The sequence below is a fragment of the Parus major genome, chromosome Z, assembly GCF_001522545.3.
Source record: "Parus major isolate Abel chromosome Z, Parus_major1.1, whole genome shotgun sequence".
Lineage (NCBI taxonomy): Eukaryota > Metazoa > Chordata > Aves > Passeriformes > Paridae > Parus > Parus major.
Genome location: NC_031799.1, coordinates 71043528 through 71069245, shown reverse-complemented (window position 1 = coordinate 71069245; position 25718 = coordinate 71043528). Strand labels below are relative to the sequence as shown.

General features: G+C 38.0%; 1 protein-coding gene and 1 long non-coding RNA gene across 2 annotated transcripts in view; one reads left to right on the top strand and one right to left on the bottom strand.

The window, feature by feature from the left end:
* Positions 1-717: 717 nt before the first annotated feature.
* FBN2 (fibrillin 2) overlaps positions 718-25718 on the bottom strand; it is a 119410-nt gene continuing 94409 nt past the window's right edge. Inside the window, exons 43-65 of the mRNA XM_015615266.3 lie at positions 25567-25692; positions 24672-24797; positions 24162-24287; positions 22775-22891; positions 21133-21261; positions 20719-20838; positions 17500-17625; positions 17154-17306; positions 16789-16854; positions 16412-16537; positions 16202-16321; positions 15505-15627; positions 14956-15087; positions 13356-13481; positions 10955-11161; positions 10138-10263; positions 9382-9504; positions 9130-9246; positions 8350-8478; positions 6382-6501; positions 4716-4947; positions 3924-4080; positions 718-2683 (exon numbers count right to left, since the gene is read on the bottom strand). Coding sequence (XP_015470752.1) covers positions 2327-2683; positions 3924-4080; positions 4716-4947; positions 6382-6501; positions 8350-8478; positions 9130-9246; positions 9382-9504; positions 10138-10263; positions 10955-11161; positions 13356-13481; positions 14956-15087; positions 15505-15627; positions 16202-16321; positions 16412-16537; positions 16789-16854; positions 17154-17306; positions 17500-17625; positions 20719-20838; positions 21133-21261; positions 22775-22891; positions 24162-24287; positions 24672-24797; positions 25567-25692 — 3284 coding nt within the window. The 3' untranslated portion in view covers positions 718-2326. The remainder of the gene's footprint in view (positions 2684-3923; positions 4081-4715; positions 4948-6381; positions 6502-8349; positions 8479-9129; positions 9247-9381; positions 9505-10137; positions 10264-10954; positions 11162-13355; positions 13482-14955; positions 15088-15504; positions 15628-16201; positions 16322-16411; positions 16538-16788; positions 16855-17153; positions 17307-17499; positions 17626-20718; positions 20839-21132; positions 21262-22774; positions 22892-24161; positions 24288-24671; positions 24798-25566; positions 25693-25718) is intronic.
* LOC107198327 lies at positions 11172-15064 on the top strand. The gene is made up of 3 exons (XR_001518916.1): positions 11172-11271; positions 13816-13893; positions 14977-15064. It is a non-coding gene; the product is annotated as an uncharacterized LOC107198327 (long non-coding RNA).

Genomic DNA, 25718 nt, shown 5'->3' with positions numbered 1-25718 from the left:
CTCATGAAGTGTTTCTCATTAAAAGACCAGAAGCCATAAAAAGCTAGAATCTGGAGACATGAGCATAGAAATATATATTTGCTGGATTGCATAGAGGTTTTGGATTTCTTCCTCAGGATTTTTTCTTCCTCTTAATTCTAGTTGTTTTTTCATCTAGATTTGAAGCCTTTCTAGGAAGAAGGTAAGATTTTTTTGGTTACCTTGTATTTACTGTGAAATTAATGAATGCAGGTGTTACCTCATGCTAGTTTCCTTAAAAAAAACCCAAAAAACAACAACAAAAAACCAAACAAAAAAACCTACAAAAATCTAACAAGTGTGCACAGCACATGTAAATAATCCCTGCCAATAAAATCCTCCAGAATTCATAGCCTCAGAGAAGTCATGGGTGAGTGTTGCTACTACTTTCTCTCCTGAGAGTCTTAGACCAAAGGATAAAATGCTCTGCTGTGTGCAGTCTGACAGCTTATCTTTCAGTGCTTCCTGGAAAGCCCCTATTTTGGAGCCTTCTTAAAAACCACCTATTACAATTTTAAACCTTAAAATCAGTGCTGTCCTGTATATGTTTATCAGACCCCTAGAGGTCTCTTCATTGCTGTAGATCTCAGTTGTTTTAGACAGAAGAAGCTTTGAAAGTTGCAGAACTGTACCTGAAAGTAATGTAAAATAAATGTGTATTGGCTATTGCTTTAAATCAATCACCAGTTTAACTCTGAATTAAAAAAAGGACAAAAATAATCCAAAATAAGCTTTATTGAAAGAAAAGTGTTGTCTTACTGATACAAATGTTCAAGAGAAAGCTTTTTTTGTTAAAACATCTCTTTTTAAAATCCCCAAACTCAACAAAAGAAAAGAAAAATCACTGAGTTTAACTTGGTATAGTCTTTGGTCAGCACCTACATGCAACTGGAACAATCCTGGATGTGCTTTGGCTATTTTCACATGTGAGATTCTGTTGCATGGCCAGTTACAGGCACCAGCTGTCACAGAAAGCACCACTGAGACACACAGTTAACACATGACAGTACAAAATGTAAAAAGAAAAAAAACCAAACAAACCACTAAAGTAAACTAAAACTCAAGTCATTGTACAATCATCTTTCTTACAGAACAAGCTATGATAAAATGAGGCGTGTATAACTACAGCATTAATGAGATTCCTAACAAATGAACTTCAAATACGTAACTTTCCTCGCCTGCGCTGCAATAATTAAGTTTGCAGGTGTGGCAGTCCTGACACAGCACTCGGGGCTCAGGAAATGCACCCTGGTTTTGAGCCAGCACCAAACAAGAGTGAAACATTCTCCTCTGAGAGACATTTCCTTCAGCTGCCTGCAGGAATTAATGCCAGTTTGTGGAGCACCCTTTCTGAGCGTGAGGTGTGGTTGTCTGTGTTGGCTCATGAGGTCACTGAGGGAAGGGCAGCACAGTTTGGTTCTGCAGTTCCAAGGGGATTAAAAACAGTCCAGGTATTTTGCTACAGGGCTTGTGCCTCCTCCACTATTTGCTGTGGGTGATTCAGAACACAATCCCACTGAGCTGCTGTGAAATATGATCTCTGCAGAGACTGATATTGTCATACTTGTCCTCTATGTTTCCTTTATTTTTTTCCCTTTCTTAGTTCCCATTTGCAAGAGCACTTCAGATTATCCTACTATCTGAACAGCTTACAACATCCCGCTTCAGAATATCCTACTACAGTGATCTTTCAGCTCTGATATGTTTTAGAATTACTTATATACTGTTTCTATGCTGGTACAAGTAGAAAAGAAAGCATCTTTCAAATCTACTTATTTTTTTCTTGATTAGGAAAGTACCTCTAAAATGTTATAGCTCAAATTTATAAAACTAAAGAAAAACAAGTACGTTTCCCTTCTTGTTTACATAATTTGTTATTTTCTCCATATATTACTGCATTAAAAATAAATAAACTTTTATAATTTTTTTTTTTCATTAGGAACTATAGCAAAATACCCAAAGTGTTACAGACTGCTAACAGGAAAAAAAAATAGCTCACATTTTTGTGCCATTTAGTGCCATATGATGAATTCTTTAACTTTAGCTTTTTTAATACACTTTAAGTCGAGGTTATATAAAAGATACAGTAACCATGATTTGCCCTTGTAATAGAAGTTTCGGCAGTGGCAGAATTTTAAATCACCCTCCTGAAAGGGCGGTTCCGCAGTCTTGGCAGGATGGAAAGGAAGGGCTCTTCCCCTCTGCCTTCCTCCCCCAAAACACACTTTCCCAAAGCAGCTTCGCTTTGAAAAGCACCTGTTCTCGGCCGCGCAGACAGAACACAAGTGGCTAAAGAGCGGCACCGGGGCTAATAGAGCCGTACCCGCAGCCTCACCCTGAGGGCCGCCCCCGGCTCCCCGCGGAGGTAGCCATCCTCGGGGCTGTCCTCCAGCTCCTCCTCCTGGGGCAGGGGCAGGCTGGTGATCTCCAGGGCGTGCAGCCCGGGCGCCGCCCTGCCCCTCACGGCGTGCAGGCGGCTGGCGCCGTCCCTCAGGAGCATCTGGAAGGTTCCGCGCGCGTTGCCGCGCGAGATGGCGTAGCGCGCGCGGCGCCTGAGGGCGGGCAGCAGCTCCAGGATGGGCTCCCGCCGGCCCAGCCTGGACATGGCCACTCTCACCTTCAGGGGACTCTCCGCGTCCAGGCTTCCCCAGCTCGTCTGCTCCAGCTGCGGGAGGGAAGAGTGTTCAGAGAGGGAGAGGGAAATAAGCAGAGTAGTTTAACAATTTCTGCCTCGCTTCCATACAACACGCCCTGTTAAATCCTAAAGGCCTCCAACAGGCTTTACATGGACAATGGAAAGGAGGCTCGGACTCAGACTGAGAACCATTACAAAGAGGCCATGTAAACCTCTTTTTTACAGTGTTGTGAACAAGTGTTTGAGATCGCTTAAAAAATCATCAGGGTATCGGCAAAAGCCAGATTTAATTTTGAAGGCCAAGGCCTAATGGAGATTTCTCATATTGCACTGCAGAAAGGAGGAGGGGGGAGTGCACCACCACAAGGAGAAACCTGTGTTTACACACAAGAGCCACAGGTCTTACGTGCTTATGACCAACAGAAACAATAGAGAAATGCATTTCACAGCCCTGCATAGAAATTCCCTGAAACCTCTAAATAAATTCCATACTGTATCAGTATGTAATGCAACTAAAAAAGCATAGTGAAAATAAAGAAGTTTTTTGGAAAGCAGAAAGTGTTTTAAATACTTGAACCCTATAGATAATGCTAGTGATGAAAAAGTGTTTCTTTTTTCACATAGTTTATGGCTGTCACTTTTACTACCTAGAAAGTTCTAGAAACTGATAAGGTTAATGGTATTTAAAAAGTGTAGTAACAAGATGTAACAATTACAAATTAGATGATGAATTCCTGTAACTTAGTCTTTTAAGCCCAAAAAATGCAGCAAGAAAAAAAAGTAAATCTGAAGTGTACCTCTCTCTAAAAACTTCAGCAATTCTGTAAATAATGGAATTCCATCAGCCAGGTCAAATTCCCCACCTCTATGAGCAACTGTGGAACAGACACCAAGACTAAAATAATGTTCTGCAAGGAGATCTGTTTAGTGGTCCCAGACAATAAATGCTGTCTAACCTCTTCCTAGCAGCAGAACATGGTGAAGACATGGCCAGTTTCACAGGTCTTTGTAATTAAAGGAGAATTATTCCCCTGAATGTACTCTGAGGAACTAGACCATATCTCACACTACAAGGGAATCTCTGCAAACTTTAAAAGCTTCACCCTTTCACAGCTATTGATCTGCTTCTCATTGTCAAATTATTACTGCCAGCAAGACCTAGGTGAGGAAGTAGCCTAGTTAAAAGATTCCCTCCATTTACTACTGGTGTCATATCTCTGAAAATACCTCAAAAAACATTACAGTGTGTTTTTATCCATACAGTACATACAGTGTTAGCACTTCTCTTCTTCCTGCTGTCTTTTTTGGAGTAGCCATTGATTTTGCACTCATAACACACTTCAGGGGACAAAGCATTCTCTTTATCAGCATCTCCATCCAGTGGCAGGTACTGGCCTTTGTTAAATCCCATCCCTGAGACACAGTGTCTGTGGAATGAAAACATGTGTTTTAGTCACTCCTTGCAGTTTTATGAACTGTCCCTGCTAAATGGAGTGTGTGTAATCTGTGCCACAGTGTCTGTATCCCCTTCCTTGCCCTCTCCTCAGCAGGAGGGCTGTGCATTAATTTCCTTCACACAGGAGTGGCTTACTGAGGGAAATGCAAACACTGGCTGAATGCTTTTAGCCTGATCTATTTTCATTTACAAGTTCCACAGAGAAACAGAACAAAGCCAGCCTGCTCTGCAGTTTGGGGATTACAGAATTTACCCACTGTTCTGTACCAGAACAATGCTGGTTTGTGTTTGATGTTCTTGATTGATCAGTGATACTTAAATGTTAAACAGCTCAATTTAACTGTTTTCTCAGTACACATGGTACCTATCCTTATGCATTGTCTATTCCCACTGAACAGCTTTTGTGAAGGAATTCATGTGCTGATACTGGGGTAGAAAGCAGTCATTGTTTAACGTTATTTATATGCTACATTTAAAACTAATGTTACGTTGCATATACAGGTATTTTATTTTTTTTCTAGTTTCTGGATATATTGCACGAAACTAGCAGCTTGTCTTTCACCTCCTGAATATGTCTTTGGTGAATGGCTGCATGGAGAAACTCACCCTTGTCCAACTCTGTAATAGCCAGGTGGGCAGCCGCAGAGATAACCACCCTCAGTGTTGGAGCAACCGTAATTGCAGGGGTTCTTGGCAGAAGAGCACTCATTCACATCGTGGCAGGCATGGGAGAACTGGTCATAGGAGAAGCCAGATGGGCAGACACACCTGTAACTTCCCAGGGTGTTGTAGCAAGAAGCAGAGCCACACATGTGAGGATTGGAGCATTCGTTTTCATCTGGCAAGCAAACACAAAAATATTGCTGTTTTCTAGTCTGACAGACAACAGGTCAGCATGATGCAGCTAACAAATCAGAGCATCTGCAAGTCCCAAAGCTCTGCTACATCCTTGACTTAATCATCCCACAGAGACTCTTGATTTCTGAAAGAGAAAATGAGTATTATCTTCACTTGTGTGTGTTAAAATATAGAGATTATGTGTGACTTGATATGGTCTCAGGCAAAAAAAAAAGAAAAGAAAAAAGGGGAAGGTTGTGGTATGGAAAGTCATGTTTTGGTAGTTGGTATCATGGTTATTTTATTTTTCTAACCAAGGTATTTCTCTAAAACCTTTACGTTTTCCTCACCAAGTTTTCCTCACCAAGACCATTAGTGAATGCTTTGCCACTCTTGCCTGCAGTCCCTTGGAGGGAGATTCTTTTGAGGACTGTAATTTACAGAAACTTAAGCTGGTTTGGGGTTTTGTGGGAGCTGTTCATTGTGTGTTCTGTCACTCTTGCCCCAGTCCTTTGCTTTCTTTGCTGAAGAGCAGTTTTAAACCAAGAGTGACCATGGTTTCCGAAAAACTTGCTGGTGTGCTACTTCATGTTGAAATGGATAAATGAATTTTTATGTACAGAATCAGGACAGTAAAATCAGCCTAAATGAAATGTATGGCAGTGCTCATAGTAATGTTCTGATTATTATACCACTGACATAAAACCATGAAAGTGAACCTGAAAAGGTAAATATTTTCTGTTGGTCTTTGTGCACAGCACTAGATGACACTGTTTCTGTGTGTAGTGCTTTTTATTACAAAAAGAAATTCCCACACTTGGTTTTGTATGAGATATATCTTAGTTCATGAACCACAGAAAATAAATTGATAAATTGAATGAGCTAAATCTAAACAGAACTCCTGAACTTCCTAATTTGTCCCATTCCCTGCACAAACAACTGGCCTTAAGACTGTATTTTGGAAGCAGGAAACCCTTAATGGTTTTGTCGATTTTTTTTACCACCATTTGCTTTAGATACTATTCTGTAGAATTCTTAAATTGCTCATGGTTTTAATGGTCTTTTATGCTTTCTTTTAGTTTTTTTTAATGCTTTTTTTTTCCTCAGCAGAAGTATTTACTTGATACTTTCAGGAATTCAATGAACATTCAATGATGGGGATTTTTCACAGAAGGAACAGGTCAGAATTTAGGTCTTTCTAGGAAAGCTAATTGTCACAGCAAGTTTCAAAAGGCTGAGTGCATTTTTTTGCTACTTCCTGTCATGGATTTACATTGGGAGTGTTAAGTGTATGGAAGGAGTGGGAGACAGATAAAAAAGATTTCTGTTTGCACACACTTTGTTCTGCTCATTCTTGCCCTTGCCTGGTGGTGTCCCTATAAACACTCTTACACATCTACTGTTTAAATGCATTCTGTGCTGTTTGTTTCCTTACCAACACACTGATTCCACTGGTAGTGCTGGACAAATCCTTGTGGGCACCCACATCTGTATCCACCCAGGATGTTCTGGCAGCCATGCTGGCACCGGTGGTTTCCATCACATTCATCCACATCTGTGTGTTCAGGAGGGAAGCAGAGCATGACACAGGGTTACACCCACTGCCAGACACTGGGGGATCAGAAGTTTGTAATGACCCAGCTGTGTCCCCTGGCAGCCCAAGAAGCCAAATCTGTGAAAGTTGGAGTTGTTCACTTTGGAGAAATGAAGGTTTCAAGGAGACCTTAGAGCCCTTCCAGTGCCTAAAGGGGCTACAGGAGAGCTGGAAAGGGAATGTACTGATGGGACAAGGAAGAATGGGTTTAAGCTGAGGAAGGGTAAATTTAACCTGGCTATATATAAAAAATGCTTTCCTGTGAAGGTGGTGATGCACAGGTTCCCAGAGAAGCTGTGGTTGCCTGGATCCTGGGAAGTGTCCAAGGCCAGGCTAGACAAGGCTGGGACAATGGAAGGTGTCCCTGCCCATGGCAGGGGTTGGAATGAGATGGGCTTTAATGTCCCTTGCAATTCAAAACATTTTGTGATTCTATGACTTACAACAGAGGAGCACTGTTGCAAGATAGAAGGAACTTGCAGGTTGTTCTTTTGGAAAGCCTGGAAGTCAACTAATGTTCAGTTTTTTCCATCAATAATCTGTTTTGAACTCTTGAGTCTTTTCAGTACTCAAATTTGCAAAATAATCACTGTTCCAGTAATCCCATAAGTTGTTGCTTTACTGTAATGCTTAGAATTTGAGGGGTTTTGTAATTTCAGATTTAAACCAACCCACTTAGGGATAAGCTTTCAGTTTCCCAAAATACACTGTAGTGTTTGAATGTCAAATTTGGATGTCTTTGCAATTGAAAATAAAGAGCTACATAAAAAGTCTCTAAGACAAGTGTTAATAAAAGGAGACAGCCACAATCATCCCACCCACCAAATTCTAAAAACTCCAACATCTGAAATTGTATCTGCTATAGGAAATAAGTAGATTGTAAGAAACCTAATTTTTAAGGTACAGTATGCAAAGTCTAGTATGAAATAAAAAAATTGTTCTTTGTTTTATAGGCACATCTGGACATGCAGACTTTATAAGAACAAAGTCAACTGACAGGAGCTAAGTCTTAGTAAAACTTCTAGATGCATATATTCTGGACTGCTGTTCTAGACTCTAAATATCCATTTCTGTTTTAAATGTTCTGTCATTGGTAGTTTGAGAGATCATAAATGTCTTAATGTACACTCTTGCATTTTTAATTCTCAGCATCCAGGTAGCCTTGTACCACCTTTTAATTTGTTCTTTGCTCAATACCTAAGGCCCACTGAGAAGTCTGCAGCTCTCAAATAGAGATTTCCTGACTGAGGCTTCCCCTTGGGCCAACAGAGAGAGAAAAAGTTCATTGATATAACCTGCATTTTAACTGTAATAATTATCTTCCTGAATGCAGTGAATTTGACTTCTCAGTGTGTAACTCTGTGGTAGGAGAATTAAATAGAGAGTTTAGAATATAATCTTAGTCCACTCTCAGGCGGAAAATAAGAATTAGCTAAAATGAAAATTGTAGAGAGATTCTGTTCAGACACATGAAGACATAAATGTGAAAAACAACTACTACTTCTACCCACAACTGCTAGACTTTCATATGCATAAACCTATGTGAAGTTGAAATGCCAGCCTGAAAAAAAAGAGTTGAAGAGTTCAACTAGTCACCTTTTTATCCTAATTTCTGTAAAATTACTCGAGGCAGTGGGTTCTTACATATGCTTTTTTTATACTTAAAGTAAGTGTAATACTTTCCAGTTTCTTTTTGTAATTACTTTTACTACGCTGGTGCTCTGTTTTCTGTGTCTTTAAAATAGAATTGTTCACTAGAAACTAAGGTAAGGATTCACACCATAAAAAAATCTGACTGTTCCTATTTACCTTCACAGTTTAATCCAGTAGAATCCAGAGAAAATCCCCTTTGACATTCACAGGTAAAACTTCCAGGAGTGTTTTGGCAAATTCCTTTTGATCCACACAATGATGGATGAGAACCACATTCATTGTTATCTTCAAAATACAGAGGAGAGAGAAGGTTGGTTTACCTTGTGGCAGGATTCTAGACATGTTCATGTAACATAAAAATAAAATCCACAGAGCTGCAACATTTTATTTTGTAGCTTTTCATTTTTAAATGCCAGATGAACTTGAGACTCATGCAGAGCTGTGAGCAATTAAAAAACTGGAAATACTTGTGGTAGCTCAGTTGTGATATGTGTGTGGAAGAGGAGGCATGTAATTGCTGATATTGGAAAAATGCTGCCCTTCTGTGTTAGCTGAACTACAACAGTTTCAGCTGGCAAGATTTATACATATGCTTAAGATCTAAAGACATCTGTATCTACTAAAAAAAGAAAATGCAATCTGGTTTTGGTTAACTACATTTTTAATGAGATTTTAATAATTCACCTTTTTGTCTCCATGCGGTTATACTTAGAACATAATAACATGTATTAAATATGTACAACCCTTTACTAACCAAGAAAACAGAAATAGTGGACAGACTGGATAGACTCATTTTTTCTTAAGCTGTAATTGCTGCTTTTCAAAATCTGTTTTCTGCCCTCTTGACACTATTGCTCTGCATAAAGAGCACAAGAGATAGCTGAGAAAGTTGTTCTTACAGAAAAGCTTATGAAAGAAAACCAGTGTTTTCCTTACCAATACAAGCTGTGTGATGCTGTGTAAAACCAGGTGGACATTTGCATGTGAAGCCTCCAAGGGTGTTGACACAGAGAAACTGACAATTGTGTTGTTTGGTTTGACATTCATCAAGATCTGAAAGTAAGAGATGTTGTCTTAAAAAAGTCAACAAAGAGGCACATTTAATCAAACTCGATAAAAATACCACACTTCAGGACCAATTCCTTTTAAGTTAAGTTGTAACCAAACTAAAAGTTTGTATAACCTTACCTTTACATGTCTTTCCATCTTCCTGAAGGACATAGCCCCGGGGACATGAGCACTGATAGCTCCCTTCTGAGTTCTTGCAGATAAAATTGCATGGTCTGGGAGACTGGGAGCACTCATCAAGATCTAACAAAATAAAAATATTAGGTTGTCTTTTGTCCTCGTCTCTCTGACAGAAAGATGTTTGTTATACAACAGCACATTTTAGAGAAAAATGCTCATAGAAGAAAGCCCCCCATGCACATTTGTTCAGGGCTCCTGTTCCTTTCTCTACAAATGTGTTGCTGTGGAGTTTTTATGGGGTTGCCACTGCCATGACAAACTGTCTTGAAGGAGTAATACTTGAGAGTGACAGTGGCACTGGTATTTTCATCTAAGCAACAAATACTTACTTTTTGGTATACTATGGTATACTTGGTACCTGCAAACCAACAAAAAAGTGGGGAAAATGTAGACCATGAAGTAATGAGCTGGTTTGTCACCTGAAGTGCTTACACAGCTTTAACAAACTTCATGATCATTCTAATGCAGGAATACTGCCAGCAGAGCCTGTTCCTCAATTTCCCCAAATGAAATACAAAACCAGAAATGCATATTAGGAAAATAAAGGTCATGAGGTAAAAAAGATCAAGAGAAAACAAATGGTTTGCTACAAGGGTTTACAAAGGTTGTTACCCAGTGAGGTTGGTACCTCACTGGGTAACAACTGAAAAAATAACTGATGATTACTTCAACTGATGAACAATCAATGAATCTTACCACTACAAGATGTGCCAGTTATGTCAGTGGTATATCCAGCTTTGCAAAAGCACCGGAAGGAGCCCATGGTGTTAATGCACTGCCCATTCCTGCACAGGTTTGGCAGGACCTTACATTCATCAATATCTGTACAGAAATTATTAAATATGTCAAGTCTCAGTTTTAAATTTGACTTTTTTCTCCTCTTCCATTTTTGCAGAATTCCTCATCATCATGCTTCTGACAGGAACTTTCTCCCTTCTCCCTCTTTAAAAATAGATCTGAATCCAAAGCCAAACATCTTTCAGATTTCATTACTGTTCTTCGCACCAACACCTTCCTGCTATTTCACTGGGTACTCAGATTCCAGTTTTGCTAACTCCAATACAAACCCCATACGATAGAATTTTCTTAAAACCACTTCTATGTCAAAAATTATCACCAACATTAAAAAAGACACATTACCTTCTGCTTCCTGTGTGGAAATAGTACCACCAAATGCGAAGCATTGTGAGATTGTTTTTAAAGGAGATAGTTGTTGCCTTTGCCATGTGTCCAACTTTTCAGCAATACAAGAGCTTTGGGATAATTTTTAGCTTTTTGTTTCTGGTTGGTTATTTCCAACCAGATCCCAATCCTGAAAACTCTGCAGAGTTGATCTGCTTGCAGCTACTGTCAAATGTGTTTTTAATTTCTGGTCTCTCGGCATTATTTGAAAAATCAAACTGTTGTTTAACAGGAAATTCTCCAAAGGAACTTCAAAGAGAATTCTGCATTTCCTTAAGCATGCAAACATATTCTTTTCCCTTTTTCTGCCTCTTTTCATCCTTGCAAATACCTCTTCCATCTGTGGTGTAGCCTGATCCATGTGGACAGAGTTTCTTGTAGTGGGTGGTTCCAGGGAGGGGGCAGAGCCTGCACTGGTTGCCCCAGCCCCGGCCGCCGTCACAGCAGCACTCAGATCTGGTGACAAGGTTCTGGCTGCTCGAAGCCATGTGGCACATGGTCTGCAGAACTTCAGCAAAGCAAAACCCCCGGCGATTATCTGTGAGGAAGAAGGAGAAAGGCTGGAATAGAGGAGGAGATGAAGACCTGCTCCATTCAGGATCTGGTGTATTATTCTGGCTCTCTGTCAATACATGCAAGCAGCAGCAGGTGATTAGCTACCATGAAGTCCATCTTGATTTAGCCTTTCAGAGTTATTGTGTGTTCTGGTAATATGCTTCAATTCCAAATATATCCAAGACATCCCTAATGTTCAGTACCTGCATGAGCTGGGTAAGAGTTTTGCCTGTAGAAAAGTTGTGCCCTTGGTAAGTAAAACAGGCTGTGGGCAAAACTGAGCTTCCACTTCAGCTGCCTACGCTGTGTTTGCATTTGAATGATTTATTTAGAGTGTGGTTAGAAGTTTGTTTTGTTTGTTTGTCTTACTGACCAAAATAACACATTTGATCATCTGTAATTATCCTGGTGTGGTTTAAATAAAAAATCCTTACAACTTACAAGTGCATATGCAACTCAGTACTTCTTCAGTGGTACTCATAGATTTTGCAGGGGAAAAAACATAGAATTGTATGGCCTTATAGTATAAAAATATAAAAAAATAGAATTGTATGCCCCTGTCTAATTCTACTTTAATTTTTAAACCTTTTGGTTAATGCCTGGCAATAATGAAAGGAGAGCAAAGCTTTCACATCATGGGGCCTCCTACAGGTTTCCTTCAAAGAGCAGCTGAGGAGAAAAGAAATCCCAGTTTCCAGTGCTAACAGAAACTCCAAATCTTGCAAAGATTGTTGCAGGCTATGTCACCTGTCTTGTTTCTTGACTAAAATGAAGACACTGTCAATTACTGATCTGAGAATGCTTGTATTTTTAAATGAAAGATTTTCTTTTTTTTTTTCTCAAAGCTAGTAATGATCCCTCAGAATGTGCAAATGTATCAATACTCAGCTGACCTTCTCTTTTACAAATTAGAAGAATCTGTGCATTTCTTACAAGAATTAGGCAAAAGGCAAACCCTGGCTTTAGGAAAGACTCAATTTGTCCAGCTGTTAACTCAAGTGTTTACACCTAATAAAGCTGTCCTCGCTGAAAGTGTCAATTCTGTGAAGCAACGTATTTGCTGCAGTAATTTGCAAGACTCTGCAGATTTCTGTTCTCCCAGACAGGGATATTGTACAGGTCTTTAGGGACATTATGACCTGAAGAACACACAAATGCTTTGTCCCCAGTTTGAGATGTGGAATGAATTTCAATGTGAGCGGAGTATAAAGGTTTGCACAATGTATTTAAAACCATGTAATCTGTTACTTAATGCTCATGCTATAATTCAGCAGAGATTCTGCGCTTCTGCCAGATCAATTTTTCATTGTCATTTCTAACCCAGGAAACCTAAAAGGAAAAGCAGCAAAAAGCAAAACCTTCCCAAGCCAGAAAACAATAAGAAAATTACATATTAAATATAGGAAAGCAACAGTGACCTCCAAACAGGGTTAACAGAATGCAGTTTTCTCTTCCCATCTGGTTCTAATCCTTAAGAAATACTCTGCACTTCAATGTTATTGCTTAGCCATGAAGTCAGCACACTCCTCATGACAGTTTACAGGGACCTGGTTTTATAGTAATGGCGTAAGATAATAATGATTTTTTCATGCAAGAATACTAATAAATACACCCTCAAGTGTATGAACACTTGAATAGTCAAGAAAAAGTAAATTTTTGCAGTTCTGTTTGACTCCAAAATAACAAATATGAATATATTAAAAAGAAAATACAGGTTGGTGAATAAAAACCCCTCATCAGCATTTATCTTGTAGGCTTCCCCAAAAAAGTAAAAATGCAATTTTCTGGTAAAATCATAGTATTTTACATCTGATTTAAAGAAAATTCAGATGGCTAATTGCCATATGGTGCTTAAGATCACATTCTGAATAAGCAAACAAGCAATTTTACTCTGCATCCATTTTTGAATTATCTCAAGGTGCCTAAATTATCCTTCTTTAAAAATCCCTGTATTTTGTCCACATTTATGTGCTACAGAATTAAGAAGCTTCTCTGTGAGGCCTGTTTGCTACAAACTGTTCGTTCCTACAATTAGTTAATAATATTTAATAACATTATTTAATTAGGAAGTGTAATTATTTAATTTCTGTAGAAATGGCAGCTGTTAGGTATTCAGAAACCTAATTTTCTCCCTGCATTTATGCTCTATGAAATGAAATGGGTACAGAGCTACTTACCAAGACATTCAATGCCTGATGGACTTGACAGGAATCCTTCATTACATTCACATCTGTAGCTCCCAACAACATTGACACAACGACCATTTTCACAGACACCTGGCTTGGAGCGGCACTCGTTTTCATCTTTACAAAAAATACAATAACATTTATGGAAGTTATTATTATTACAGCAACAGTAAGAAAAAAAATTATACATATATATATATATATACACACACATATATATATACACACACACATATATATATATATAAAAATACTATATATATATAAAGTAACACGTAATAACATCGAAAACAACCACAAAAATTCATTACAAGAAAATGTATCTGATTCTCTAGAATACATTAAATATTCCATGTAATATTGGAAAAATATTTTCAAGATGTGGAAAAAGCCTGGAAAGGGCTTTCCAAGGAAAGTTATCTTATTCCATTCCTTCTGTACTTCATCCCAGGACAAAAGCTTTAATGCTTCACAGTTTGTAACAAGAAGCAGAAAATACAGCAGAGCAAGTTCCAGTCATGTTTGCCTGGTAAGTAATATTTAAATAAAATTGGAATACATTCATGATTTAAGTAAAAAATCTTCACTCTAATCATCAGGTCTCTGATTACATTTGCTCTGCCCCACAGTAAGTCGTATTTCAGTTCATATACTATTTTCCTGAAAGTTTACAGTTTTCCTGTATTTTCTTCCATAGCTAATGACACACATAACTGTAAGCAATTACACACTTTTTTTAGGTGCTTAAAATAAAGCTCAGAAAAACCTCAGGTTCTTTAAGGGCAGAATTATGTGTCAAAAAAAGGACAGCATTCTTGTTAATACAGATTATTTTCCTTAAATTAAAAAAAAGTCATAAAGATCTCTAAAGGAAAGTAGCCATTCTCTTGCTGAAGGAACATTGCTATAAAATACTTCCATTTAAAACATCCACTAAGATGGGTGCTTAATTTTTTTTTCCCCCAGAGAATTTTGGAATAGTCCTGGGCTTTTTTCTATATACCAGAAGAAATTACAATTTGCTAAAATGTAACTATTGTCTTCCCCTCAACTAACTGAGAAAAACAATGGAGGAACGGTGTTTGTTTTACTTCTGGAATGGGGAATTACTTTGAGCAATGGAAGTTTCCATATCTTTTGTTCTTTATGGCATTTATAGGTAGTTTCAGAATATTAAGTCTTAATTCTTTAAGAAGTGACACATAGTTTATACCAATGCTAAAGGAAATATAACTTTTTATTTATGTAAATCTTGCTTCCTACCCATAAACTGAGGTCTCATTTGTTTGGCAAATTAATTTTTTGGATGTAACAACTGTCTGAAAAGCTTCTGGATTTAGTTGTAGAGCAATGGAATTTGTGTTCTGAAATCGTTATTAGTCAGAAGTCAGATTGAAACAAAATACAAAGTTTAAGATGTTTGGTATCATTAGATATCTTATGTGTCCTTCATGAATTGTTATTTTCTGATTATATATATATGTATAAATATATATATAATATATATATAATATATATATGCACAAAGAATTTTTAGTATGTTTGCTTGTGTATATTCCATTAGATGCCTTCTTCCCTGTCCAAGCTTTACCTGTGCATCCTTCTCCATCAGGTCTCTGTGTCATCCCAGGAGGACAAATGCACACAAAGGTACCAATCAGATTTTTGCAAATCATGCCTCTGGATTCACAGTCATGGAGACCTTCAGCACATTCATCCAGATCTGAGAAAAGAAAAAATGTATCTATTTTGTGTTTGAAGTTTCTTCCATTAGCTTCAGTTCCGGAAGGCAACGTCAAGAGGAAGAACCAACAGGCTCCCCTAAGTAAAAGCACTGAAGGAAAAGTCCAAAGTCTGTGATTTTTTGCAGTTATCTTGATCTTTGTGAGCTGTATCATCTTGTCATGTTAAAGAGGAATTTCACCATTGTGAAATTGTTCAAATTCTTGGCTTTGTAGTCCCCATCATGGGTTACACTTGATGACAAAAACACAAAATATTTTTCATGAGTTCTTAAAGATCAAATCACCACCTGCTGTTTGCTACATTTCACAGAGAGGATGAATGCAAGATGCACAGAAATATTTGGATTATGTGTTGATGATGGAAGGCGGGGAGAAGTTTATAAATCAGTCATTACCTTTGCACATTTTCTGGTCTTCCCTCAGTTCATATCCCACTGGGCAGGTGCACTCATAGAAACCGTAAGTGTTGATACAACGAAAAGCACACAGCAGGGGATTCTGAGCACACTCATTGATATCTGAACAGAAGGAAACAAAACAGTCATTCTCTACTACGTCTCAAAACAATCACCGAGAAGGTTTTGTCACACCCATGCTTCTCTTTTCAGCTAAAATTATCAGAAAGGTGGCAATTCAAACCATTAGCTTTTGAGTAACTAGAAAAAACTGAACAATGCTCTGCTTAAGAATAATGGCATAGTAGATATACAGAACTACTTGAGCTTAGTATGGCAAGTTAGGGCAGGCCTGTTTCAGATTTTTATTATATGCTCATATTTTATGTACTTTTGTGTGATGAGAAATGTCAGCTTCAGAAAGCAAACTAATTATGATTCCTAAAATACAACATTTGTGAGAATGCCCCACATGGGGCATTCCCATTGAGTGTGAGAAGTCCTATGATAAAATAAAAGCTCTGCTTAAATCAATTCATATTTCTTTACCAATGACACATTTCAAAGCACAGAAACTTTCTTTTCCTCTGAGTTATAACAGCATGAAAGACATGGCTAATAAAGAAATTTGAATGCCTAGGACTGGACAGAAGCCAAAGATGGGGGGAAAAAAACCCCAATAAAGAAGACAGGTTACCTTCACAATTCATCATTGGGCCTGGCTCAAATCCTTCATGACAGCTGCACTCAAAGCTGCCAACCACGTTAGAGCACGTCCCGTTTCCACAGGGGTTGCCAATGGAACATTCATCTGTATCTGTACACAATGAAATAAATGCAGAGTGAAGAGAACTGGGACGAGTTGTGTTTTAAATTCAGGGGTTCCAATTTCTGTAACTGCACACACCTATGCAATGCACTCCTGTGAAATCCAAGTTGTACCCCATGGGGCACTCGCAGCGGAATGATCCATCAGTATTGATGCAGTGACCATTGGAGCAAATTCCTGGGCTTTCAAGACATTCATTGACATCTAAAAAGCAGGAAGATATTAACAGCCACTCAGCTGATGCATTTCAAGTCTCAAAAAAAGCATTTAAAAAAACCTAAGCACCCTATTATGTTTGTCTCCAGCCATGCACTTCAAAAAATGTTCTTTTAACACACTTTACAGGTCAGCCTCTTGACACCAGCAGCTGTGAGGAGTAAGCTGTCACATGCTGTAATATCCAAGTATAGTTTTAAATATTAATATTTAGTTTTCATATTGAGAAGAATACCTACCTTCACGTGTATCATCAATTCCAGGAATAGTTCCATGACCATATGGGCACAGGTCCTGAAAAGCAACTGTAGAAATAAATTTTCTTTAAAAAATAGAGCAAGTGAGATACAGAATCATGGCAGATGGTTAAAGCCATCCAAAAAGGATACTAGTTCAGGTTTCTACAGAGCAAAACCAAGAAATCAGTGTTTCTTTTTGTCTGTGGTTTCTTCCATTTAATTTTATTCCTTTTGCTGACTTGGAAAATCATTCTAGAAAAAGCCACTGAGAGCGAATGCCAGAAAGATCTCTCTTTCTAATGACCAAAAAGCACACCACCAATGCACTCCTCCTTTTCCCCCAGCAACAAATTTTAAATATGTACCTTCTTCTTCCTTTGGACAGAGCTCACAAGGATCACCCCATCCTTCTCCTGGCATTTTACTGCAGCAACACTTGGCTTTTGAGGTGTTGAAAGCCTTTGGCACTGAGCACTTCCCATTCTCAAAGTTGGTGAAACAGAAGCTCTGACGGGTATCTAGGAGAAGCAAATACTGTCATGCAGTGCTGACTTCTCCCAGGTTAGATAATGACTGTCTGCCCTGAGAGAAGTAACACAAGAACTGTATTTTTCATACTTTTTGAAGAGCACTCTAAATTGGAAGGGGTCTCTAGAGAGTATCTGTTAACCTTTTAGACTGAGTTATTACATTCCTTACCCATGAACTTACCAAAGCACCTCCGCCCGTTATCAGACAGCACAAAACCCGTGGGACAGATGCACTGGAAACCTCCTGGGGTGTTCGTACAGGACCCAAAGAGGCAGATGTTGGGATCCTCGTTACACTCGTTAATATCTGTAAAGCAATGGAGAAACCTTCACCATAGCCTCACTTGCCGTGAACTCCTTGGTTAAAAAAAACTTTTTATTTATTGATTGATTTATTTATTGGTTTCACTGGAGCAGCTTCCAATAGTGTCCAAGAGATAAAGCGGCCTGCAGATTTCACTGACTCCTTCATGTTAGAGTTTCTCACTGGCATGCACCTTCTTTTCTAAATACCATTCTCTGTTCTTCCTTATACTCAAAATAAACAAATGCTTTCAGAATATATTTCCCACACAAACAATATTTTTCTGTAAGCATAAAACATCCAAAGATTATTTTTTCAAAATCTGTATGTTCACAGTTCTTTTTAATTAAAGGTGTACTTTTTTTATGCTTCCTGTCAGATTCTGGGACTGAAACTATAGCAAGTTATTAGCAGAGTGACACCTTTGATTGTATTTACATGTCCAGATTTATAATTAGCAGATTAGATTTATAATTATTTAATTTATAATTAAAATGTGCTTTTACTACCACTCTCATTGTGGTATTTAAAATGTATTCCTGTTCTATTGAATAATCTATAATATATTATTATTACTATTTGAAGACAGTTAAGATTTATTTTTTAATAGTGTTATATCATTAAATATTATTTTAAATAATTAACAAAAGCATAAGCCAAAGTATTAGTATTTAGTGTAAATATCAAGTGCCTGTAAAACTGTGCAGCTCAAACAGCATCAGGGGTACTTCCCCCATCTATACAGACAACAGACAAAGCAGGAAAATAATACATTAAGAGATCCCTAATTTTTCATATCTGTTATTCAAAACTGTACTTTAACTTATCCTATTCTGCAAATACTAGAAGAATATATAAGCCACCTTGCGAAGGTAATTTTTAAAGGCAAGAATAATCTGATAAATGATGAGATGTATTTTAATAACCCTCAAAGTACAATGCTTTTTGAGTCTTTCATTAAGGACTATTGGAAGAACCATCACAGAAGCCTGTGACATGTAATATAAGCATTAGAATATAAGCATTCTACAATAAAAGCCAACAGTGAGCTTAACCAAAGTACAGGCAAGAACAAGGCTCTCTCCATGAAAATTAGCTTTGTGGATGTTGAATACTCAAATTTGTAGTGCTATTTTTGCCCACCTTTACTGAATTCTCTGCTGTAATGAGTTTTATAAAAACGCCCTTTTTTCAGGAGGTAAGAGAACAATGGAAATGCAATCTTTATTATTTGGAAAATGTAAGTGGAGTGATGGAAGAAATCTGGTGGGAGTAGATTCTGTGATGTAACTTCTGAAAAATACTGCCTTGAGTCTCATTTTCAGAAATTGCTGTTAGGTACAGCACATGGACAAAGCACTGCAGCACAATCTGGCATCTGACTGAACTCTGCAGTAGCCTCCCATGGACAGGCTCCTTCTGCGTGAAGCATCCTAAGCCAGCTTATTTCAGAGAAAATGTTAAGTAATTTCCCAGCTGCTGTGATAGCTTTTAATAAAGTTCAGTAAATTCAGCTGCACAGGAGAGGAAAATTGCTCTTTTGAAGTGCTCATTATTACTGCAGTGAGTGGTTTTGTGCTAAGACTCTTTCTGTGGCCATGATGGAGAGGTGACTATCCAGACTTTGGAAATAAATGAGTCCTTTCCCCTTTATTCCTATAAAATGGAAGGGAATATATCACATGGGTAGGTGAAAGCTAAGAATTTTTCTGTGGCCCCAGCTGTTCTGGTTTCTCCTGCATGTAATCACCCTGAGCTCACAAAGCAATCAGCCACTGCCAACCTTCACATCACAGACAGAAGGAATGGATTCTCATAAAGCTGTTTGCACACAAGATCAATAGAAAGTAATGGGCAACATCTGCTGCAACGGCTGTGAAAATATTAATCTAAGTTTTAGGGCAATCACATGTGATAATCTGGGCATTTCCTAGGAGCTCTAGCTTCAGATTTTCTGGACACGTGGCAGAATGACAGAAGAATGCAAGCAAGCCCCTTTCATTCAGTTTGGGCAAAAATCTGTCTGGCAGTCACTGATGTTCTCAAAAACAGATTCTGAGAAGGTACTAAAGTGGCCATAAACAGCAACATTCCTTGAAAACCAAAAGCTTTCATTGTTTTATATTCATGACATTAGAACTGTAGGTGATTTGAATTCAGCTCAAACATAACTGCTAATATGGAGTCAGAAGCTGCCAAAAGAAATCATGAAGTTGGCAGGCAAACTGAATATTGGTGGCATGATACAAGTGGCTGAGAGAACTCTGGGGCTTAGAAAAAGAAATCCTGTTGTTCGAGACAAAAAGTTCAAAATGGTTCCTGCAGCCACACAGATTAGGTGGCAGTAATGCAAATCTTAAATGCCCAATAAATTCACAGTATCCCATGCTTTGCTCTGTTGGAAAAGGGAGCTGTAGCTTGGATTTATTTCTTGTTCTCTGCCACAGCAAATCTTAGTTCAGTGTGTGACTTTCAGCTCTTGAATGCCATCCAAGGCTTTAAGTGAGACCTTAATGAAGAACTAGAACATAAAAATTGGTGATACTTAATAATTGGAACTGCTGCATCCTCCTTCTCCTCCTGTGAATCTCAACACTTGAGATGCATTATACAAAAGGTAAAATCAGAAAACAGTTATTAGAAGAAACTGATTTAACTAATTGTTCTTGTAAGTGCCATAATTTTACCAAGATCTTTAAACTTCATTTCCCTCTGAAACCAAATGCTTAGTTCATGCATTGATTGCCAAAAATTACTTTGTGTAAAAATTATATAAATACAGTGAAGGCATCTGTTTTATGAATTATATTCTTCCAAAAGTGACTGAAAAATAAAATACTTCTTTTTTAAAAGTACTTTTGTTTGCATTAGTGAAGAGATCAATGTTCAAAATAGAGTACTATACAGCACAAAATATTCATCTGCCTTCCTTTCTAAAACCTCTTCCTAAGGATTTTTCATACCTATTCCCTGTCACCTTGATTTTAAGTTAGGAAACATTCACAACCATTAGGGTGTGCAACTGCATTCCACCCAATTAGAACCACATACAAATTCTTAAATTGTTCAGGAACAACAGTTACAAACTTGCCTTACCAATACAACTTTCGCTTTTTACTTCATACCCTGGTGGACAGATGCACCTGAATGATCCTTCCAAATTTTGGCAGGTACCAGGAGAGCATGAACCAGGCAGTGCCACACATTCGTTGGTATCTTTGGGGAGTGGAGGAAATCAAGAAAGATTTAGAATCTTGTAATTCTTATGGTAACAGAACATAAAAAAGATTGAGAGGGTCTGTACTAATTTTCTTTTTCTAAGGTAATTAATTGCTTGAAGACCAAAAACTATTCCAAAAAAAGACTGTTACTTCTACTGTGTTTTCATTTAAGTCACTATCATTATTTTTTGATATTTAGATATTCAGGCTGTGTTCCTTCCCTCCACATGGGAGCTGTTAGTTTATTTCAGCTCATCAATACTTGAACATCATGTGGTTTCATACATACCAACACAATTCTTGCCATCCAGAGTAAGCTCATATCCTTCATTACACAAACATTTGAAAGAACCAATTTCATTGAAACACCGTCCATTTCTGCACACTTGACCAAAGAAGGAACTGCACTCATCAATATCTGATTAAAAAAAAATTAAAAATATCAAAATTGAACACAAGAAGTGAGTGTTGAGTCCCAGCATACTATATACAGTATGTTATAAACAGACTCAAGTTTCAATACTTAGTATTTCTGTGGAAAAGGTACATTTTTGTAGCAACAAGAAATCAGCTGACAGCTGGCAGAAAGTAGCACTTGCTCGAGCATTAAGATGCACACTTTTAATAAAAAAAAATTTAAAATCCACACTTTTTAACAGAGTATTACAAAATTTCCAGGCTTACAGCATTACCCCAGTTACTGCATCTGGAGATAATTACTGCTAAGGGACTGCATGACACCAAATCTACCAGTGGAGGAGAAAATGTTACAGGGGGTGTTCTGGATTTTATCTGGATCCATATGCACTCAGGCTTCCTCCTAAAAGCCTGTCCCTGCCAATCTCAAAGTTTGGACTATGTAATCTGCTTTCCACAGGATGATTTTCTCCTTTGTAACAGTTCTGAAAATTATGTTTCAAAATGCTATTGTATTTTAAAATGTTATTTTGTAGGGTTTCTTCAGTAATGCAGACTTAAAGGAGCACTGCGTAAGGAAAAATATGGATGAAGATATGGAGGAAGAATAAATGAAAAGGATATTGGATAAGCATCGTGCAGTAAGAAAATCTTGTAATTTGCAGTGCAATGTTGTTACTTCACAATTTTTTCTTTCCTGGACAAGAAGATGATTTAAAATACTTCTTAAAAGATGTATTAGTTCTCTCCTGTAGCTGAAGGACCAATAAGACTTTGCTGTGTCTTCCTTCTGTAGCAGGAAGGAGTGTAAAGCCTCCCTCTCTTCTTTGGTTATATTCTGCACAAGAGGGAAGACCTTGAGGTTTATGAGCCTGTTTCTCAGCCCAGGAAGGTGCTGGTTGCTTTATCAAAAGAACCCAGTAATTAAAGTAGTCTGAACTCATCAAATATTCTGGTGCCCTGTGCTTTAGGGAATGTGAAATAGCAATGCCTGTGTCAGCTTTGCATAACTTTGCTCATTTTAGGAGAGCAGACCTGGCAGGCTACAGATCAGCTCCCTTGGCTTTCTTACTGCTGGTCTGCTTCTTCTTTCTTGCCCTGTGCAAGAGTCAAGTAAAATGGTGAAATAAAGGAATTATTCTAAATTCATGAGGCAGCACTGGTGGTGGGATAGAGCAAGTGGTGCCTGTAGCCAAAGATGTGCTGTAAATACCAATACTCTCACTAAAGGAGTTCAGAAAGCATTAAAACATCAGTGAACTGAAAGTTGCCCCAGTAGTCCAGGTATTTAGGATATTATTATATTATCTCAATTGGCTGTAATTATACAATACTTCTAATAACTTTAAAACATGACAGTAAGGATTAACCTCTAGGGCTGGTAACAGCAGAAGATAGTGCACTCAGTTAATTTTCTTCACACCCTGACATCTCTTCTGTTTAACTACACACTGTCCTCCTTGGCATGCCAAGCCAGCAGAAATGAAAACAAAAGCTTGGATTAGGTCTCTTACCCACACAATCATTATTACGAGTTAACTCAAATCCTGGGTAACACAGGCAGTTGTATGATCCAACTGTGTTCTTGCAGGTTCCATTTCCACATGGATATTGTTCACACTCATCAACATCTGCAAGGAGAGACAAACTGCATGTGGGAACTGGTTTTCCCAGGGTTAGTGTGTTGTTTGTGCACAATTGCAACACCCTGAAGCTCAGTCCCTCCTTTTCATCTGCCACATTATGTGTTTATGCTACAGATTTAGGGCTTCTCAGTACACAGAGGAAAACATTACATGATGTGATTCTGTGTGTCTTTTAAAATAAAAGATTCTGTTACATGTAAAAATAAAGGTGTATGTGCAGTTACCTGAAGGCACTCTTTGTTTTTGCTTTCCATATTAACATTTCTTAATTTCTTTAAGATATACTAGTGACCAGGACTGAGTACATAGGATTAAGCATCACAGCCCTGAAATGATCAATTGCTATGTACATATTTTACCTCAGAGCCCATGAAAAGCTGTTGAAAATGCAATTCAATTTACATAAGTAAATGGATAATGTCAGTATCATATCTAGAATTACAAAGACTGCTAACAGACTTTTACAAACATAAGTAGGCAATGAAGTTCAATGTCTTCTGCTGTGTGTTATGGTAGTTTCTGGAGTTTCATGGGGATCTGGAAGCTATTGAGATTTTGTCCTCCTAGTTCTTCAAAATTTGGCTTTGTCAGAACAGGTCACTTCCCCAAATATCCTCTTCAGATAGTCTGACTAATGTGATTTAGTTTAAATATGAGCAGACTCTAGGCATATATGAATATGTACTACAACATGAATAGGTTTTAAATATCTATTTAAAATTGAAACACATCACCTTTTCATTTTAAAACCCTGTAGATTACAAACTGAAAGAACAAGAAAAACATTCTTATTGTGCAATATTGTCTCATATGATCTCCATCATGCTATCATTTTCACATGAAATTAGTATAAAGCTACATTAAAAAGGGGATTCTGTTTATTAAATGATATATTAACTCAATAGATTCAAATAATTGAAAAATGTGTGGTTTTAGATCCAAGCTCCATCACTCTCTGACACATCCTATAAAACTCTCTGTCAAATGAGCCACTATGATATGTTTCTGTGGAAATGTTTCTTCAGTAATGTGGAGCTATCTCAGAATACATTGTTTTGTTCTGAGTTTTTTTCCCTCAAACTAATTAATCCACTCCAAGGCCAACTTCACAGACTTTATTCACAAAAAAAAAAGCCCAGAAATGCATGAAACAGTTTTATAATGTCAGTATAACCTACATATACCTCATCTTCTCCCCCTGCAAAGAGCCCACAGGCAAACAAACCTCACACAGGAAAGTATTTTCTCTCCATACCCATGCACATAGTCTGATCCTGGGATGCCTTGAAGCCATTGTGACACACACACTGGTAGCTTCCCTGCATGTCCACACACAGACCATGACTGCAAACGTTAGGAATTTCCAGACATTCATTGCGATCTGTAACAAAAACACAGAACAGATGGTGCACCTTACTGACCTTCATTATATCCTCATTTCACACAATAATGTTTTTACAATCTGTTGTTATGATTAAAACCAGATTCAAAATTATCTGTAAGTAAATCTGAATCTTAACAGACCTTCATTTTACAGGAAATACTTGCCTATACACCTTGAGGATAAAACTACTGTCAGGATTTGGCTGGTACCTAGAAAATGTCCTTTACAAACGTCATCCTGTCTTTCCTTATACTTTGAAATGTGGTTATAAAGCAAAGCAGCAGAATGCACCAGGTAACAGAAAATAAAGGCTGCTGAGAGAAACACATGGATCCTACTGGTGAGGTAAAAACAGGAGAGAAAAGTTATCTGATTTCTTACCCACACAGGCACCATTGGGTGACAGTTTAAAGCCAGCAGCACATTCACAGCGGTAGCTCCCAGGGCTGTTGATGCAGTCAGCATTTCTCTGGCAGAGGTTATCCCCATTGCTGCACTCATCAATATCTGAAACATCAAGAGTACAGACATCAGAAGCCACTCCTGCCTCAGATTTACACTGTATTGTCTGCCTGTGCAAGAGGAAACTTCAGTCCTCCACAAAGCTGGAGCAGCCTTATCTCCAGCCCTGTCTGCTGGGAATGCACACAAAAAAGTAAAATCAACACCATTTCATCCATGTCACCTTTTGGATGAAAGAGGATCCCAACCTACAAATCCAACTTACCACACATCTAATCACTTTGCAAATTTGCAACATCTGCCTGAAGAAACTTTTGTATTAAAAAAAACTTGCTCTTGGCGTTTGAACTGAAAAAAAAGTGGCACAGTTTGCAATTTTTTAGGTTGCACATTACCACAAAATTCTTGAGCACGTGACAAAACTCCTACTGACTTTCCAACACACAAAACTTTATTAGCTTCTATGAGTATTCTCTGCCTCTAAAACTGCAGCAGAAGAGACACAAGTTGGAGAAAGAAATCTAAAATACTTCTCTTTGAGAAGTTCTAAGAACAAAAATTAGATTTTCTCCCTAAAATAAAACTAAAGTATGGACTACCTATTTAGGAGCTTGACAGAAAACAATGACAAATTTTATTAAGTGCATGTGCATCTGTATTAAAGACAAGCACTTAACCTGATTTATAACCTCAGGCCCTACAAAAGCTCACAGTCTTTATCTTAGCCTTTGAAAGCCACATGAATTAAATGTTCCTCTTCCCTTTGGGATAAGCTTAAGGGGGCTAAGGAGAAAACAACCAAATTTCAAATCACCTTCACAGACCAGGAGCAGGTCATTGTAGCTGAATCCAGTGGGGCACTCACAGCGGAAGCTGCCAATCTGATTGATGCAAACTCCATTGGCACAGATTCCTGGGATTTCCTTACATTCATCAATGTCTGAAAGGCAGTGGAGCTACTTTAAG